Below are 20,759 nucleotides of genomic sequence, written 5' to 3'. Positions count from 1 at the left end.
CTTTTCTTCAGCATTTCCCTGAAAGAGGCACCATGACAAGTCCCCTATTTACCGACGATTTGGGCCTTCTTGGTGCACTTACTTAGCCATGTTCCTGCAAACTAGGCCAGAACCCAGAGAGAAGCGGTCTCTGCCATTCTTCCTGCACTTGCACTGTCTACCCTCACTGGCTCCAAGTCCTAACCATCTGGTTCCTTTTAAAAGACACTATTGCCAAGAAGCCTTTCTTGATGTCCTCCCCATCTCATTCCACACACCCACAAAAGTATGGATGTCCTTCCTCTTTTGACTCCTTCAATGAGACATTCACCAAATATCTATTTTGTCCCAGGCTTTGCACAGGGCTCTTATTGGAGGTACAGTGGAGAACAAAGAAATACAGGTCATGCCCTCCCGGAGCTCACAGTACCCAGCAGCCTGTCTGTGATAGTAGGAAGCCCTTTCTGTGCCCTGTGACAAGTCTCTTTTTGTTCACAGTCACCACTGAGTTGTCACTAGTGCTGAGGAGAAGACTTTTGCACAGTGAGAACTGTTCAGTGAGAGCTTGTTGTCTTGGACTGAGCTGAGGAGCATTCATTATAAAACAGCAAAGGATCAGAGAGGAAGCCTGTCTCTTGATTTTTCTCCCATGGACCTGATACCCCCTCTGTTATGTCTGAAGTTATTAAAATGAATTTTGAAAAACTATTTTTCCTTCCAAGGCCTTGGGTCCAGTATTTCTTCTTTTAAGCCAGGAATTTTTCTCATGAAGATTCTTATTTTGGCAAAGGCTGCCAGTAGATATGACAAAGCAGAGACAAGTAACAAAAAGAAAAGACATATGTCCAGTACTTACAAATTTAGAACCCATCTACCAGGGGAGGTAGCATCCATCCCCACAACACCAGAACAGGTCTAATCACTGTATTCATGAGCACAAAACATTTCAGGAGGAACCGTACAAAACTGATCAGGGGAGTGGTCACAATTTGGCAGGCTTCAGGAGAAGTCCATGAAATGGTTAAGTTCCAAAGAGACCTCTAAAGGAGACGATAAGCACAACAGGAGACTTCCCAAGTAGGAGTGAAGCCCCGCAGAGGCTGCAAGCTGAGAGAGAGGGACAAAGCTTGCATGAAGTGCTGCCTTTAAAATATAAGGCATCTTCACATCTTCAGTAGGCAAATGACGTGTTGAAAAACAGAAGCTAGAAGATAAGGCTGTTCTAGCTGGTTTCTGCAGGAATTACAAGAAGCTGTTTTAAGAGGTATGTAGGAGAACCAATAGGCCAGGAGGCTATTTTAATCACCAGTACTGCTTTAAGAAAAACAAGCAGTTGGTATTACCAATTTCCCTTCTAACATGTTCCTTTGTTTCGTAACTAGCTATGAGCAAAACAGCTGCCAAAAGCTCTCTCCTTTATTTTTAAATACTTTCCAAATGCTTGCCTGCCTACTTGTAAGTTCAGCCAAAATGTGTCGTCTCAGAAAGCTTCAGCCAAAGCCCATCCAGTAATTTGTACCCACAGCTCCACTCAAGTTGTTCTAGAAGATCTATATTATGCCAACCCTCTCAAGTGGTTGGTTATATGAAAGCATTACCCCACCATTGTACACACTCTGCTAAGTCCTTCATAATTCAAGACAAACATTCCTGGCTCGTTTTAAAAATAAAACATTATTTTTTTTCTTTTTAAAAAAGAAACATTGTTATTTTTCTTTAAAAAATATTTAATATTTTAATAAGCCAATATAATATTTAGCTTAAAAATATGTCACAATAATAAAACCCCCTAAATACCTTATTGAATAGAACTACCAATCTATGTAAAAATGGAGGCTAATAATTACTAATACTGCTAATAATGATACAGTTAGACAAAAAAGTGTGTTGGGATATCTTAAGGGCCTAAACTGGAAACAGTTTCTCTCTTTTACATTTATATCCATGAAGGTTACTAGAAGACGAGTAGGTAAAAAGTACAAAATAAAGGTAAAACAAAGAACCTTTTTAAAAACATTTAAAATAATTTTTTACAACAAAGCATTTCTCAGACATATGCAACTTTTAAATATTAGGATTTCACACTAAGAGATACAACATTTATTTTGAAGCGGGATTAGGGTCCTAGCTAGATGCAGACATTGGCATTAGCTACCATATCCAGGAACTCCCAAATATAGGATAAATGGCAGAAATACTTTTCAGGTCCAAGATACAAAGAGGCAGTTAGCAACACAACCCTTTACAGAGAACTGGCTGTAGCCAACAGAAAAACGGTCAGAATATGAACTAAAGATGAAAGACAAGAAGTAGGCTTCATGGGAAATTGCCAGTGTCCAGCTGTACCTGAAAACAACACAACAATCACCATCCTGCCCTTTTTTGACAGCATCCAAACTCTACATTAAATTAAACGTTCCTCCCCTGCTGCCACACGGCTCCCTTTCTTCCGGAATGATCCTTTTGTGGCTGGCACCACACTGTCAGACGATAATAATCTGCTATGACTAATGTGGACATTTCCACCGTCCACCCATTCTGGGACTGTCAGCTTGTACAGTACAGAAGTGAGATTTAATTCATTTTTTTGTAACTCCCACAGTCTAATACAGTCTCTGTCTGGCATTACTATGCATTCAGAACAAATTAAAAATTCCTTGGCTGCATGAATATCTCTGGAATACTAAGGTGTAAGACTTGACAAAAATCACCAGGAATTATTATTTAAATGTAATATCAACAGGTTGTAGAAAACACTTGATAATCATATTCTGACCACTACATTTTTCCACTTAGGTAACACAACAATTCTCAGACTTTTTTGATCTCGGATCCCTGTACATTGTTTAACCTACTGAGCATCCCAAGTTGTGTTTTTGAGAAGTTTCAAAATCTTATTTACTTATTGCAATAAGCTAATTATATATTAACACACATAACATTTTTTATGAAATATGATTACACTTACGCAAAAAAAACTTAGTGAAAATGAAGGCACTATTTTACATTTTTGCAAATCTCTAGTGGAAGACAGCTGGATTCTCCTATCTGCTTCTACATTCAGTCTGTTGCAACATGTTGTTTTGGTTAAAGTATATGAGGAAAATCTAGCCTCATACAGATATGTAACTAGAAAAGGGAAGAATATTTTAATACCTTTTTGGTAATTATGGATATATTTTTTTAAAGATTTTACTTACTTATTTTTAGAGAAAGGGAAAGGGAGGGAGGAAGAGAGGAAGAGAAATATCAATGCATGGCTGCCTCATGCATGCCCTCTACTGGGGATCTGGCCCAAAACCCAGGCACGTGCCCTGACTAGGAATCGAACCGGAGATCCTTTGGTTTACCCGCTCATGCTCAATCCACTGAGCTACACCAGCCAGGCCTAATTATGGATGTTCTTTTTGATACTACATCAAAACTCAGTAAGTAATTGTTTCTTAAAGGTTTTTTCACAATGTGAATCTAAAACCTCATCAAAGATCTTTTGGACTCTTTTACATGAAACCCACTAGTCTATCTTGGTCTGTTGATGGATCTTCTGTACAGATACGGTTGTAATGTCATACATTGGTTAGATGTTTTAGAGTTCTTCCAAATATCATTAAGTTTTGTAGATCTTCCAAATATTGATACAGTTTATTACATAACTTAAAAAAAATCACATTTATTAATATCCTACCTATCTCATATGGAAAGCCTGTAGGTACACAGAAGTTGTCCAGCTCAAAGTGGTGGGTACAATCTTTCAAAATTCTCACTTTTTCTCTGAAGCTCAAATCTTAGTATTGGCAAATATGACCAGTCGTTTTCCTTGAAATGGTAGGCTTAATTCCCTACTTTCAATAAAGTGTCTGCCAGACACCCAAATCTGAATAAGCACAGTATGTCAGTCAGCTAGTCTTTCAAATAAAAATGGTGCGCTGTGAAGAGTGGCTAGTTAAAGCTTCTAAAACCAACCATTCATGCCCTCTGGAATGCAAGTGAAGTCTTTTATCTCACTTCCCATTTCTTTGCAAAGAACATTACAAAGACAGGCTTCAAGGGTTGAGATTTGATAAAATTTATAATTGGGTACACAAACCACACTTTGAGAAGTGTTGCTTATGAAACATTCTGAACTTTAGAAAATACTGGAAGCTAAAATTCAAAAGGCCCGTAATCATGCAGCCAATAAGCTGATTATATATTAACATGCATAACATTTTTTATGAAATATGATTACACTTACACAAAAAAGACAGTGAAAATGAAGGCACTATTTTACATTTTTGCAAATCTCTAATGGAAGACAGCTGGATTCTCCTATCTGCTTCTACATTCAGTAGTTTCAAGGGTTATCCTTCGATTAGTAGCAACGATAGCAAACAACTGAGTACTTTATATGTGTTCTTAGTGCTCTACAGTATTATATCATTTTATATGTTAATTCATTTAATTCATATCTTGAAATTAATGAAAGAATTAGTAGTGACATTCACAGAAATCCAGATCTCATTCTATCTTGTGTTTAAATAACATAGCTATGAACAGGTTTCTGCTTGATACAGAGCATTGCTTAATTAACAGCAGGTATGTGCGAAGCCAAGGTGGCCATTAATTAAGGAAGGACAATCCAGAACAAGGACAATGTAAACCTGAGGAAGGCCAGATAAAGGACACTACATATGAAATTAAGAGACCAGAGATGGAAGTCACACCCCAGGATAATGCAGGATACATCTATGTACACCTTTTTCCTTGCCGCAGGGTTTTCACCTACAGTATCTTAAATACCTTATAGTTACATGATCAACACTAGCAAAATAATAATGCTTTTTCTATGCCAGGTATACATTATCTCATTATTCCTTATGAGGCAGTATCTCCACTTTATAGAAAGTAACAGTAGTACCCTATTACGGGTAATTCTTTATTATCAATAAAGAATCTAACATATACACTGAACATCTGCTATGTCCCAGGCACTTCAAGCTAAGCAAATTCCATATATTTTTGATCTAATATTAAGCATGACCTTGTAAGGTAGATTATACTATTTTATCACCTATCCAGGTAAGAAAATTGAACCTAAGCCAGGTTAAGAAATAGACAAAGATCACACAGCTGACACATGGGAAAACCAGGATTTGGACTCAAGTTTAGTTAACTCCAAAGTCAGAGCTGCCAGTCACAGTCCCATAGGGCAGAGCAGTTAAGGTGCTGAACCAAAACTGTACAACTAATTAAAGACAAAAAGAACCAGCATGAGAAATCATATTCTCTCTAATGCAGTTCTATGTTCATTTCAAGCACTAAAGCAAGACAAAATAAACAAACAGGTCTTTTTTAAGTTTGAAAATCATATTAAAAAGAAAACCCATCAAAGTTAAAGGCCAATGTGTGTATCATTATGACAAAGGCAAAATCTTAGAGACAGAGAACAGATTAGTGGTGATGAGGTGGTAGGAACGGTGAAGGACGGGGAGAGGTAGGAAAGTCTTTATGATGATGGACTACATCTATACATTATGGTGGTGGTTATACAAAGCTACACTTGTGATAAAATGTCACATAACTACACACATTGTACTAATGCCAATGTCTAGGTTTTGCTATTTCACTACAGTTACATATAATATGCCTACTGGGGGTCAGGAGAGAGGGATGTATGGGAGCACACTGCAGCATCTAAGAAGTCAAAAAAAGAGGTTAGCTGAGTGTATCAGTAAAGACAGACTGGGGATAAGGAAGAAAGCCAGACACGAGAAAAACCGACTAAATGATGAACAGATTCTCCCCAAAATATACTGTAGACAGCTGAACAAGTAACTTTAAAAAAATGCCACAGTTAATGAGCAATGAAATTCAGGAATCAACTCGAGTAATACATTTCTTTTTCTCCAGGTTTACTAAAGAGGATCTCTGGTATGGGTCGTCTGTTTTGATAAATCCTTAACTGTGGATCATACTTAAAAAAAAATAGTCACATCCTCACCAGCAAAGAGGAATTTCTCTGCATGGCTAATATAAATAATATATGGTTTACAGAACAGCTGAGATTCAGCCCCCTTTATTCTACAAATCTTTGCTTTAGAATATTAAAAAATAGTCCCAGAAACCAAATTAGAAGAAAAATGGTAAGTCATTGTGTTTATTCCTTCAGTATTAAAAAAATAAAAAGAAATTCACTGTATATGAAATCTGATACAAAAGAAACCAATGTAACAAAGCAGTATCCATGGCAACTACAACTTAATATTTCAGGCCTCTTCAGCTGCAGTGGATTAAATAAAATGACAAGATGTTCCCTTTGAAAAGTAACCTGTTTCCATGGAAACATTTTAGTCTAAGAAGTAAACAGGCAATGGACAGAAAGGAGCAGGAAGCCTGCAACTGAATATCAAAAAGGGAGACGCGTCTATGCAAAAGAGATGAGAGGACTAGCAGGCCCCATTCTGGAGGGGAAGGCTCCTTGTGAAGAGTGTGCCGGCTGGAAGCAGGAGCCTGCCCTGAGAGTCACTTCTTCATCCCAATGGAGGGTATGAAGTGAGGGAGGCAAGGGTCTGTGGACGTTCACTCAAGGCACCCAAATATCTCTGTGAGCATGGTAACTGCTTGAGACCAGGACTTGAGTCTAGAGGGGAAGAAGAGGGACAAGGTCATTGGGTTGAGGGGAAATGACATGTGCCTGTGGGGAGAATCGAGGCCTTTTAGAGGAGCTGGCATGACTTCCCATTGTACGCCAGGCCTGGACTCCACCCCAAACACGGGCTGTCATAGCAGTGTGGCCTGTGGCCCATTACCAAAAGGCTGGCTTAATAACTGTCAAGTGAGACCCCTGCTCTGTGGCTGGTGTCACGTGTGAATGAGTCACTGTGCAGTCTTAGTCTTCCTTTACCTATCCTTCAGATGGCAAGTTTCAGACAGTAGGTAATCCTTATTTTTTCCACAGTGTTAAGCAGGAAGACTGACATGAAATCAACAAAAAGAAGACTAGAAATTCTACTACCTTATTCTGAGAGTGACCACAGGAATGGACTGTGGGTCAGAAAAATATACACAAAATTTTAGGAAAATAAATAGGCAATTTTTCAGAATCACTTCCTTTTAGAAGGGTTGTGGGCAGAAGTGAAAGTGAAGGACGACTGGAACAGTGTACAGGGTTTCTCAGATTTGTCCAACATGAACACATTCCTAAAGGAGTACTGAACACATTCCTTTGGCATCTAACATAGTACATTAAAAAGTCATGTAAATTGTGTATTCTATTCCAGAACATATTCTCATTCATTTTAAGATAGAAAATTATTTTCCCTAAATTTGAATAAAATCCCCATGTTTTGTGTATCCTACCAGAATGCCCCACAACTCTGGCACCCCACTGCTGGGAGAGAGGAGCTGTCAGACACACCTGAGTCTAGATGCTCAGGTGCCAGAACAGAGCACGGACCTCAGAGTCAGATGAACCTGGATTAAACTTGTAGTACCAAGGTTTTGTTGGCTCTAAGCATGACCTAGAAGACATAATTCAATCTCTCTGAGCCCCAGTTTTCTCATCTACAAAATGAACTTCTACACTACTAGTTTGCGAGGTTGCTATAAAAATGAAAACTGATCTATGGAGAGAAGCAGGCGCAGCTCCTGTTGCGCAGCAGTCACTACTATTATTAGCTTTATGTACTGGCAGTAAGTGAGAGCACAGCTAATGTCTCTGAGTTCCCGAAGCACCACCTATCTCTCTGTCAGCTCTTATCACAGTCATGATTTTATGTTTATTTTAGGTAATTATTTCTCTCGATGGGTGCCTTGCCCTTTAGACCAAAAGCACCATGTGGGTAGGAACCAAGTCTGTTTTTAGCTCCCCATTATATCTCAGAGTCCACTGGCACTCACTAAATATACTTTAAATGAATAAATAACTCAATATTTTAACTAAATTACTGTTCAGCCACAGATAGCAACTAAGCATTTTGTTACAAAATTAAGTCAAGTTACCTGTAACAGAAGGCTAGCCCTCTGGGCAAAATTTATCTGAAACAGGGTTGAGAGAAGTGTCTAGCAGGAACAAAATTCAGTATGCATTCAAAACAACAATAAAAAAGAGAATCAGTCAACAGTTGAACAAGTTAATGTTCCAAAGTCACACACAAATGCAAATGCAGGTCAAAAAAGGAACTCCTCCAAAATCCAGAGTCCCAATACCCTAGACTTGCTCTGCTGGAAGTCTGTTAGAGGCTGTCTAATCCAACCTTCCAGCTATAGGCTGGGGGGATAAAGGTGCTCTTCCGAGGGGTCCCAGTAAGTTAATTACAGAGGATCCAGGCCCCGGAAGCAGCTCTCCTTTCACAAGATCCCCTACAGTTAATTCAGAGTCCAGGCTAAGATTTTACGCATTAGCCAAGAAATAGGAAGAATTTCCATGCTGACAATAAGATGCAATAAACATCTTTATACAATGATATTTAATATCAGGAAAAATGGTAAAAAACTTTAAACAACAGGTAAGAAAGAATCTGGTTTCAAAATGCTACAATGACTTTACCCCACTGTCTAAATGTCTCATTTGCTTGTCATCTATCACGTTATAGAATGCAGCCGCAGGAATGGTGTCACATCTGCCTTATGAGGACTTTTCTTGAAGGGAAATAGTGAGAGCACCTTAAAAGGCAAAGAGCTGGGGGTCTCATCAAACTTAAAGAGCAGGCTGTATGAAGTGTTTTGTTTGGTAAATGTCTGTGTGCATCAGAATTTGGTTTAAGATTGGCCTCCATTATAATCTCATACCCAGATTATGGGGTAGTAATTAATTTTTACTCACCACAATTTCTATGTGGCTATGGTTATCTATTGAAAAGAACCTGAGAGTTATACATGGTGAAATTAGTCTTGGTCAATTAGCGGAAGTGTCAGATATACAGTTGACCCTCAAACAACACAAGGGTTAGGGATTCCAATCCCCACACAGTTGCAAATCCATGTATAACTTTTGACTGTCCTCCAAACTCAACTACTAATAGCATGCAGTTACTGGAAGCCATAAACAGTTCATTAACACATATTTTAAAATTTTACCTGCAAAAATGCTCTATTTTTACAAAAGAGCAGGCTAGAGGGGCAAAACAAGTCTCATTTGTCTGGCCCTGTCACTGCTATGTAGGTACATGCAGTGTATCTGCCTGTGGCCTATGACTCCATCCCACCTCGGACCCCTCCTGGGCATTACTGTTGTCACTGGCTACAAAGATGGAAATGGCAGTAAGGACCACAGCCCAACAGAAAGCTGCACATGCACACACAAACACATCTGCCTCTTTGGAAAACAAACTTATTTTTTAAGTTCCACTGTGATTCCAGTAATTTATAAAGCAGCAGTACTTGAAGAGTAAATTGATCTCCTGACCAGAAATGTTATTGACTTCCTACAAATTGCAATCAAACTTTAAAATAAACAGAAATGGAGGGCCCCCAGAAAAAGAGGGACTTTGGACCAAGCAGGTCTACAATGCAGCACATCTGATTGTCACTTTGCTCGACCATCACCTTATTCCTCTTCACTCTATGGTGAGAATGCTGGGGGTTGGGGGGATCCAGCAGCACCCCTGGTGGCAATACAAACATTAGCACGCATGCACATACACACAATATGAAGAGAAAGTGGTGCCCTGGCTGGTGTAGTTCAGTGGATTGAGCATGGGCCTGTGAAGCAAAGGTTCGCTGGTTCAATTCCCAGTCAGGGCACATGCCTGGGTTGCAGGTCAGGTCCCCAGTGAGGGACGCATGAGAAGCAACCACACACTGATGTTTCTCTCCCACTCTTTCTCCTTCCCTTCCCCTCTCTCTAAAAATAAATAAATAAATTATATATATATATATATATATATATATATATATATGAAAGTGGTAAGAAAAGAACAACACTGAATGCTGACCATTCAAATGTTCAGCCTATCAAATGTTATACGATATGGAAGTAAAGCTTCTATAAAAAATAGTCAGGAAGTATAATGAAAAATATAAACACCCAAAGAGCATAAGAAAAAATGAGACCAGTAAATGGTGGCTAAACATATTGGTCACTAACTTAATTTACCATAATTCCTAACATAATCCTTAACACTGTTATTTTTTAATAGGTTGACCAAAAAACAAAAGTGTTGTTGAGAGAACCATACCTGCAAGAGATTGCAGAGTTGGCCTTTGAATTAATAACAATAATACAATGAGCAACTATTGAAAGTCAAACACTTTCATACTGTTTTCATCCAATCTTAATAACATCTGTGAGAAATATTATTTATCTCCATATGACCCATGACAAAACTGAGGTTCAGAGGAGAGAAGGAACTTATCCAATGTCACTTACTAGGTGCAATGTAAACCATACCATCTAATTTCAAATCTAGTCTTTTCTCTTACTATAGATGTCATCCATATATGCATATATGCAAATTTAGGGTAGAAGCCCATTTGTCAGGCACTTTACTGGGAACTGAAACACAGACATGGTCCACGCTCCAGAAGCTTAGAATCTAACAGAGAAGACAATCAAATAGTCACAGACAAATGTATAAGTTTAAATAATTTTGTACTATAAAAATAATGTCTAATAATCCCAATTAAATTAGAATAAACTATTTTAGCTTAGACCCAAAGCATATATCAGAGTATATATCATAAGACTAGACTAGCTTTCTTTTAGATTTACTTTAAAGATACATTCAAGAGATATATCCCTACCCCCCTGCCCCGGCCCATCAGAAACCACTTAATACAGATGATTACCAGTTGGGAGGAGATTTGTGGCCAAACACATAATTTCAAATCTTCCTTTAGCCTATATATATATTTTTTCCTGTCTCATTCTGTCTGACATTTGTTTTATAGCTTTAGAGTGAATGGCTCTCTGGTAGAAACACAATGCAGTTCAGCCATGACCAAAAAGTAAAACTGGAAAAGGAAAAATGAATTCAATAGGAAAAAGGATCAGGAGCAACAAACGACTGGAGAATCAGAGACACAGTGAATAACAGGTCTTAGGCATGTAAGTCTTCGGGTGCATAGCGAACACACCAGAGTCTGGGAGACCTACCTATGCTATGAGCAGATTCAGAGACTCTGCAAAATTTATGTTGACAGAGGAACATTTTAAATGTGACTCAACCTCAGATGCTGATTCAAGATTCTAATAGAATGATAAGAGAAACAAGATCTGGATAATATTTTAGTAAACTTTTGCTTTTGTTCTTCTGGAAACATATTCTCTACATTCACTAACACTTCCTGATACTCTGAAGTACAACAAGAGGGTAGCAATTAGCTAAAATGAAACTAACTAGCATGTTTTCAGGGTCCGAGCAACAGAGACCCTAGACAACTTCACCAACCAAGAGAACAACTTTCCCTGTGCTGTTCTTTCACCTCTACCACCACCAGACAAGCACATGTAACATTCCCAGAATATTTTTCCAAGACAGCAACATACAGAACAAATGAATACCGCCTAAGAAACAGCTCTAGCGACTTACTTTATTAGATCTGAAATACAGACATTCAACTCTGAACAACAAAGGGTTCCCACAGATCACCACAATAACTACAAGTCCTTACATCTAAGCAGGGCAGCTGCATGTGAGCTCTACAAATGCACATTTGCATGAGGCCATACCTCATGCAAGGGGAGGAACCCGACCAGAGTTGATTCAGCTACAAGTACAGCTTGCTACTCACTGGTTTTTTTTTTTTTTTTTGCTAAATGTAAAAAACCAAAAAGTTTAAGAATTATTAAAGATCCTAAAACAGAAAGGTAGTTTCACACCTGTTTTCCTAATAAGTATTCTCCTAACTAAAATAATGGGTTTTCTAAAATAAATCTGAAACTTCAGTCCCGTAAAGTCAGCAAGTGCTACAATACCCAGTTTCTTTACAGAAAGGACAATTTTAGACTTAGAAGAGTAAATGTGCTTCTAAACCGAATGATATAAGACAAATTCCAGAAACACCACTTACGGTTTGGTAAAAATGAGTATCGGCCCCAAACTTCCAAATGCAATGTTCAAATAAACACAATCATAACGGGAAGATGGCTCTCACATGAATGGAAAAAAAGAGATTAAAAACCAGTAAGAAATGTGCTAACCCTAAATTATCCCTCTATAATTTATGTCCTTAATTGCAATCTCAAAACTGAACTTGCTAGGAGCCAGATTACAATTCAACAGTATTTTCACTGTCTAGAATGTATTATTAGCTTTCCAAAAATCAGAAGCCTCATCTTGCCATTCTTTTCATTACATGGAGAATTTCTCCCTTTGTCATACTATGAGTTTTTCAGTTGTACATTTGTCTATCATCGGTTTCCCTTCATCCTCATACAAAAAAACCTCATCCTCATGACAAAAAAACTTAAGTGTCAATTCAAAATTTTTTCCAACCTTCATCAAAAGAAAGAAGAGGAGGAAAAGAGGAACAACTAATATAATTTAAACACTTCACTTAATATTTACTAGGGCAAGTCTTCAACTTACTACCATTGGCTCCCTAAGCTGACCCTGGTGATTGACACAGCCATCTTTCTGAGCCTCGTCTGCAAAGAGCAGCACACACACAGTGGAACTTCCCCTCCCAGAAAGAACCAGTGCCAGCCCCATCAAGCAGCAGACACAAAACCTGGCCTGGTCAGTGCCTCCACCTCCGTAGGCATCAACTCCTCTTTTTTACTCTACTCCTACAGAATTGACAAGTCACACAACAAAATGCACATATGCAAGTGCTATCCTCAGCTAAAACAAAACGAACAAACAAAATATCTGGAACCTCAACTTCTAACACACATCACCACGTACACTTTCTTTAACTACCAAGAAATTTTCTGTAGGTTCCAAAAGGAAGAAAGGACTGCTCCTTTTGAAGCAATGGAGAGTAAAAAGTGGCGTGATACAACTTTTAATTTTTTTTACAAAAAAAATTCCATTTATAGGTGATACTGTTGCAACCACAATCTGCAACTGTCCCCTGCATACGTCAAAATGTGTACACTATTTCATTTCCAGACTTCAGGAAAAGATCACAGGAATTATAATTTGCTCTGGCAAATAGGCTCTCAATCAAAACAAGTTCCACCCACCTTCAAAGCAACCAATAGCTGCCCACCTACCACCCTTCCTAAAACATCCAAACAGAGCTGCTCTGGGGCCCAGGCATTCCCTAACCCAGCAGCCTGCTGGTTTGCTCTGCAGGTGCTTGAAGGCAAACAAGCTTGGCACAGGGCACACAGCAAGACTCAGGTTAAAGCTATACCCAGAGAGGAAGAGATAAGGAAAAGGGGAGGAGGACAGGGGCACAGGAACCCACAATGTTCCCCATTTGCTTTAATGCATCTCCGGGTAGACGCCATCCTTAGCTCTGATTTCACGCCTCGCAACACCACCTACAAGGCCAGCCAGGGCTGAATTAAAGGCTCTCAGGAACATGCACTATGAATGATGAAATGATTCATAAACATCTTCAAAAGTGAGAAAGAGCAGCAAAAACCATCACTGTCTCGGTGAGGCCAGACGAAGATTAGCCTACCTGCAGGGGCTGAATGGATCATCCATGACTAACAGAGGCTCTGGTGAGTCTAGCTGTCTCCCTGAACCTCTACTTACTGCTAAAACTCTGCCCTTTTCTACACTAACAACTCAAAATGGAGGCACATGCAGTCTGAGAGACCTCATAGAGCTTTCACTGAGCTTGTGCTATGACCTAAGCCTTCACGCAGAACGCAGAAACTTCCCCCTCACACTGACAGGACTGAGCATGTGCTGTGACCCTCCCTCATCCATACACTGTCTCTCAACGCAATCAATCTCAACCCTGCTGTTTCCGTAAATAAAGCCCAGCCAACAGACTCTGCAGCTTCTCCCCGCATACCAAGCTAGTGTGCAGGGAAGTGGGGCCTTTGAAAGGGGATCCGAGACAGCCAACACCCGGGCACTCAGCAAGCAGAGCCACTGAGAGGCTTCAGATAAATGCCTTGCTCTGTTAAGACAACAGTAAGTTTTGTCTTTAAAAAATAATAGTAATTGTGGTTTTAAAGAGCATGATCTCCAAGAAAGAACAGAATTGAAAGAAACATATAAATGACTATACATGAGATTAATTAACAGAAACAGTGCTGCACATTTAAAAATCATAGCAGTGCTACTTAAAGGGAGCAAACCCACACATTTTTTTGGAAAACTTAAACATTTAGGAAAAGGGCCCAGGAACACCCCTAGCAAAGCTATGGAGTGCTGACCTGTCACAGCTACAACTGCAATACAGATGGGTAGACATTGAGAACACAGTATCTAAACACTTACTCTATGTAAAAAGCTTCATCCCCTTTAAATAAGAAGTTCTAAAATCTCCACCACCACCCCCCCCCCAAAAAAAAAACCAATTCCTACAGTGATACTACCCAGTCAGGTATGTCTAGCTTAAAAAATGTACTTCTGACAGTAAGAAAGACAGGAAGGTCCAAATCAAGAGGTCAAAGAACACCCAGTCAGTAACACATGGCACCTGAAGATGTGGGGGTCTCCTGACTCAGGACTCGAGGCAATTGTTTAGAACATTGCCTAGGGAGCTGAATTCATTTACAATTAATCAGAAAAGAATGCTAAAGCCAAGTAACCAAGGCAGCAACATCCTAATCATGAGCACTACAAAGCATTCCTGTTGCCCATAGTACCAGTTGAGACACTTTCTGTTAAAATCCTTAAAAACACACCTATGCCCTCTCCCCAAACCTCCTAAAAAAAAAGATGGGATGGTAAACTGGGCTGTCAGCCATTAGGAAGGGAACCTGAATTCTGGATGTGTTTCTGACTAAGAGGTGATTCTTTACATCATGACTTGGTTATAATTTTAAAAAAAAAAGAGAAGACCATGAAACTCCCTGAAGTTTATAAATGACAAGATAGGGTAGGAAACCACAGCGCCGACTCTGTTTCCTCCAAATGCAGTAGAGTGTGAAGAAATCAGAAATGGCTCTAACAGAGTCCTCTGTGTCTTCAGGATTCCTAAAGGCAGTGCAGACCCCCACCCATGTCCTGCCCAGTGCTGGTGCTCGTACCACCAAATCAGCCAGGCTCTGACCCTGTGATTAAATCCAGACTCTCACCCTGCTGAAAATGTAATGTGCACAGCACAAGAAATGCCAGGTATGCTTAAATAAGCATGTGAAGCAAGTACCTACAGGTTGAGAGACCATTTTCCCTACTCATATATAAGATAACATACCCCAGAAGTAACTAGAAACAGTCTAGAGAAAAACTTTCCAAAAACAAGAGCAATTACCAGCTAAATAGCATCAACATGACCTCTAAACATGTATTAAAAAAACTACCACACCTCTTCATACAGAAAATGTCTCCTTGGAGATATCAACAGAAGACAATAATTTCATAAATTCATCATGACTCTGAAAAACCATGGGAACTGTTCCATGAAGCACAGCAAAACATCCTTACTACACTAGGGAGTCAGAAAACATGATTAGGCCCTGGCTGGGTAACTCTCAGCTAGTTAGAACGTCATCCCTCTAGGCCAGGACTGCGGGTTCGATCTCTGGTCAGGGCACATACAAGAAAAGCAACCAATGAATGCATACATAAATGGAACAACAAACAGATGTCTCTCTCTTTCCACCTCCACCTCTAAAATCGATAAATAAAAAATTTTAAAAAACATGTGCTATAATTTTGGTCCCACAAGGCCCTGAATAATTTCTAAGGGCAAGTCACCAATATCCTACAGCCTTTCCTAGGTAACACTGGATCCTGGTGGTGAGCCCAGCCCTTCTCCACGTCATCTTTGCTGTCTTTCCTGACACTGCCAACTCACAGCTCTCACTTAGCACTCCAACAGACTCCCCTCCCCATCGCCCCTCACTGGCACCACGGCCCAGGGCTCACTCTCTTTCACCTGCCTTCCCAAGGAGAATTCACCCACTCGATCACAATTCCAACAAAGGTCCTCTCTGGAGACACCTCCTTATGGAGAGCAGCTTAGAAGCCTGGGAGAATTTTGTGCTTGTGCTGCTGTCCCTTAATTCAACATGGCTTTTTCTGAGGTGCCTCCCCTCTCTTAACAGAGTTTAAGCCACAGGTGGCAAACACAAGGCCCACAGGCCGAATCCAGCCCTTCACCTTGGTTTATCTGGTCGGGTACCATGTTTCTACCTGGTAGCAGTGCTGAGCTCTCGCTTAACTGTTAAGGAGCAGTTATATTTATACAGTCCTAACATTACATACAATCCTTTGAAGGCAACCATGAGGCTGATGTGGTCCCCAGTGAAAATGAGTTCGACGCCCCTGTTTTAGGCTTTTGGGGGGAGCATCAAAATTAAAGCATCAAAATCATCTCTATTAGAATCACCCAAAAGATACATCTGATGGGTGTATCTCAAAAGATACATCAAAAGATACATCTGATGCACTGAGAGGGGCACAATATCACTTACAACGTATTTCTCGGCAAAAATTACATGACCTGAATCTAATCACAAGGAAACATGGAACAAGCCCAAACTGAAGAATACGTGACAAAACTGTCAATGCCATAAGAAAATGAAAAAGGCTAAAAAACACGTTATGGGAACAATGAAAGGCTAAGGATATAAAGAGACTCAACTAAATGCCAACATGTGATCACAGCGGAAACTTATTATGAAGGTTATTATTGAAAAAACTGGCAAAATTTGAATATGGACTATATCAGGTATGATGTCAATGTCACCTTTCCTGATTGAGGTAACCGTATATTGAAATATTTAGGAGGAAAAATGCCTGATGTCCAGTATTCATTTCCAAATGGTTCAGGAAAAGGGAAACACTACAGAGGAATGAAACAAAGATGGCAAATATGGAAAATAACATGGCAGAAAGAGCGATAATAAAGCAAATCTGTAATAAAGTTAAAAAGGTAAATAACATATAAGATAAAATCAATAAAAATAAAATAGCAAGTATTCCAGAATGTTAATTGGTGAACTGGGGGCAACAATACATGGGAGTTCTGTGTACTAACCTCATAATTCTCCTTTAAGTTGTGTACATAAAATCCCACACTCAAATGTTAAAAAGGTGTCAAACAATACTTGTACTGGCCTTCAATCATCAGTTTCCACATGTCTGGAGGGTAGACACACTGGTGGCAGTGAATCACCTGGCTGCCTGGTTATAGGCTTCCACAGTACTCTAATTCCCAAACTGCGTCCACTTAACGTCCAGCTCCAACTTCAGTTCAACTTCAGAATATGGCTGCAGTCCTTCTTGTCAGAGAAATCAAGGAGCCCTGAAACCTAGTGGTTTAGTGTTTAAGTAAGGCAATGTGCCACTTTCAACCATAAATTCCAGTGCTAGAAATGGGCTCTGTTTCCACTGGCCAAGCCTTGTCTTACACCAAGGACACCTTGAAATGACACTTAGCACTCAAGAGCCTCCAAGACCAGGGCCGTTTCTCCTCCACTGGTTGTCTTGAACATTAGATACCTGTTTACTGCCTGGACCTCACTCCTGCCAGCCCATTTCCTGACTTGTCACCAGGCTGCCTGCAGGGATATGCACACTCCACTTGCACACCAGCTGCCCTAGTGCTTCCTCCTGTGGCCTGTCACCAGGTCTTCACAGAAGTCTGGTGATCCCAGGCACATCTGTATTGTCTCTGGGTCCGAGACCTCCTTCTCTCCTACAATTAATCCCTAGCAAGTAACAGATGCAGCACTAACACTTCAGAATAAAGGGGAGCTGAACAGGCAAATGAATATACTGTACTAATAGATTCTTCCTGAAGTTAAAAGGCTTATTACAGAAACTGACTGAAAAACCTATTGTTCACTTACAATACTTAATATTTTGTGAGCAGAATATTTATGTTTGTCAAAAGTAAAGTCAGAGTTGTAACATGGAAGTTTCCTAGGTTTTATTTGTTTTTAATTTTCTAATTACCAAAAATATTTTTAAAAGTCTAAAATGTTTTATTTACTAGCAAAAAATTGTAAAGCAAAAACAGCAATAAAAATTAAGGAATCTTTAGAAGAAAACCTTTGAAAAATAGATATTCTACTTGACTTCTAATTAATACTAACTTCACAACAATAAAGGGAACTTTCAGAAATGGTTTGTTTAAATTTTATTTTCTGATTGTCCTACTGTGGAAATGGAAGAGTTTTATATATATTGAACTTATGTCCAGCGAAGTACACTAATTCATTACCAGTTTTAACAATGTGCTCACGTTTTCTCAGATTTTCTGCAATAAAATTATTATACTGTATTCACAAAGGTTCATTTCTTCATTCCCAATTCTCACATATTTCTTTTTTCATGTCTTGAACATGGCAATCCTTATACTGTTTCTGACTTTAAAGAGAATACTTCCAACAGTCTACCTTTAAATAATGGTACTTGTTGTATGTTGTCAGTAAGCAGTCTGTCAGAATACGGAGCCTCGTTCCACAGTTCATTTGCTAGAGTCCCCCCACTTTGAGGGGGTGTCGAATTTTACCAAGCACTTTTTCTACAGCAAAATGACTGCATATTTTTTCTTCTTCAATACATCAAAGTGGTAAAATATGTTAAAAGATAAATTATTATTAAATCATTCTTGTATTATCCAACTTGGACAAGTATATTTTAAGGCATTACTGAATTCCATTTCTACTATTGTATTCAGACATTTTACATGCATGGCCATAAGTAAGACTGACCTATAGACTGTCCTGTTTTATCTGGCTTTGGTAGAAAGGTTTACTAGCCTCATAAAATGACTTGGCTAACCTACACCATCTTTCCCTGTCCTCTGGAACACTGGTAGAATTAATCTGTAAAGCATGAATATAATTATATATATTTCTTTTTGCTCTACTGAGAACAAAAGAGTGTCCCGAACAATTTATGAAAACTGCCTTTGAAGGGAGGCAGGATGCATTTTTACCCACTTCCTCTTTCTTCCGTAGAAAAGGTGATACGTAGAAAAGGTGACTCCACTAAAACAGAAATCAAACTTGAAATGTCTCATGTTCAGATTAATTGAAATAAAGGAGCTCTAGACTGTCACTTTTCAGCTGAAGTACAAAGAGTTATACTGAAAAAAAAATGGTCACACCATTATTCAGAATAACCAAATATTGGAAAACCAATAAATGTTCAAAATATGAGAAAAGATAATGTTATGGGACATCCCTATGATGGTGTACAAGGTGTTTTGTTCATTATAAATATATTTTTTAAATATTTTATTTATTTTCAGAGAGAGGGGAAGGGAAGGAGAAAGAGAGAAAGAGAAACATCAATGTGTGGTTGCCTCTCATGTGGCCTGCAACCTAGGCATGTGCCCTGGCTGGGAATCGAACCGCGATCCTTTGCTTCATGGGCCCGTGCTCAATCCACTGAGCTACACCAGCCAGGGCTCATTACAAATATTTTTGTAAAATGTTTTAATGACATGGTACTATGCTGATAAAAGAGTAACTTAATAAAGGCATGTGTGATTGTATATATATTTTATATAGATAATATTTTAATTACAATCTTAGTATGTACACATATACCTATACACAGAGATGTACATTCAAGGAAAAACACATATAAGGGTTACAGAATTATATATTATTTCAGTTTGATGCTTCAACTTATATATTGGTCAAATTATTCTGTAGTGAGCACATTTTTTCCTTCATAAAAAGACTAAAATATCTCCCAATATGGCTAGAAGAAAATTAAGTTGTATATGAATCTATCCATAATGAAATCACAGAAGTTAAGAGCACAAGCTTTGGAGTCAAATAGACTTGAGGCTTCCTGTTTACTGACTGACTTAGGCTATTATTTAATACAGTATCAATTTCCTCACTTATATAAAGACAGTACCAGCCTCACTGAGCTGTTACTGGAATTACAGGATCCAACACAGAGTAAGCATTCACTGTATGGCAGTAGCAGACACTTTCTGATGCGCCTTGAACAGATGATGTCACAAATTCGATTCCTTGAGGTCACATTAAGGAATATCAAATGCTAAATCTACTAAAGATACACCTCGAGATGTCAAAACTCATCCATGTGTGGGAGAGAACAAAGTCAGTGCTAGAAAAATGAAGTAAAGAGGACTTCCGGCCAAGATGGAGGCGTAGGTGGAAACAATGTGCCTCCTCGCACAACCAAATTTAAAGACAACAAAGTTTTAGTAAAAAAAAAAAAAAAAAAAAAACGCAACCAAAACACAGAAAATTGAATTGTACGGAAGTCTGACAACAACGAACCATTCATCCAGACTGATAAGAGGGGTGGAGTCAGCAGCTGGCGGAGCAGGGTATAGCACAGGAAAAAGTGGCCAGACCGACCTAGGCACGCAGATGGTGGTTGGCAGATCCCAGGTGTGGGGTGGCAACGGGCACACCCAGTGAGGGCGCAAGGTGGCTGCCTGACTGTGGTCACAAATTAGTGTGCAGATAAACCAGGCAAAATAAAGAGCAGTAAGACAGATTGCACAAACCAGGGCCCCAGCACTGGGAATTAAAGCCTAAAAGCACCAACTGAAAAAACTTTCAGGGGTTAAGGTGCCAGGAGAGGCTCCCAGGCTCACAGAGAGTTCACTGGAGAGACCCACAGCGTCCTGGAGGGTGCAAAAGCCCACACACCAGGGAACCAACACCAGAAGGGCCCAATTTGCTTGACGGGAAGCAGCAGAGGGGACTGAAATCCTAGAGAGAGCGGAACAAGTGCCATTGCTCCCTCTCTGACCCCGCCCCCACATACAGTGTTACCACC

The 20,759-nt window shown here is 39.4% G+C and overlaps 1 protein-coding gene across 8 annotated transcripts in view; it reads right to left on the bottom strand.

The window, feature by feature from the left end:
- RERE (arginine-glutamic acid dipeptide repeats) overlaps positions 1-20,759 on the bottom strand; it is a 387,180-nt gene that overhangs the window by 114,786 nt on the left and 251,635 nt on the right. The window contains exon 1 of one of the 8 annotated variants that reach the window (XM_053660337.1): positions 13,534-13,808. The exons of the other annotated variants lie outside the window; for them this stretch is intronic. Within the exon in view, the coding sequence (XP_053516312.1) occupies positions 13,534-13,559 (26 nt within the window). The 5' untranslated portion in view covers positions 13,560-13,808. Of the gene's footprint in view, positions 1-13,533; positions 13,809-20,759 lie in introns of those variants that run through there. 8 annotated transcript variants of the gene reach the window in all.

The sequence above is a fragment of the Artibeus jamaicensis genome, unplaced genomic scaffold, assembly GCF_021234435.1.
Source record: "Artibeus jamaicensis isolate MK-2021 breed Jamaican fruit bat unplaced genomic scaffold, CSHL_Jam_final scaffold_847, whole genome shotgun sequence".
In the NCBI taxonomy this organism is placed as follows: domain Eukaryota; kingdom Metazoa; phylum Chordata; class Mammalia; order Chiroptera; family Phyllostomidae; genus Artibeus; species Artibeus jamaicensis.
Note: the sequence above shows the minus strand (reverse complement) of the source record. Positions and strands in the feature narration are given on the sequence as shown.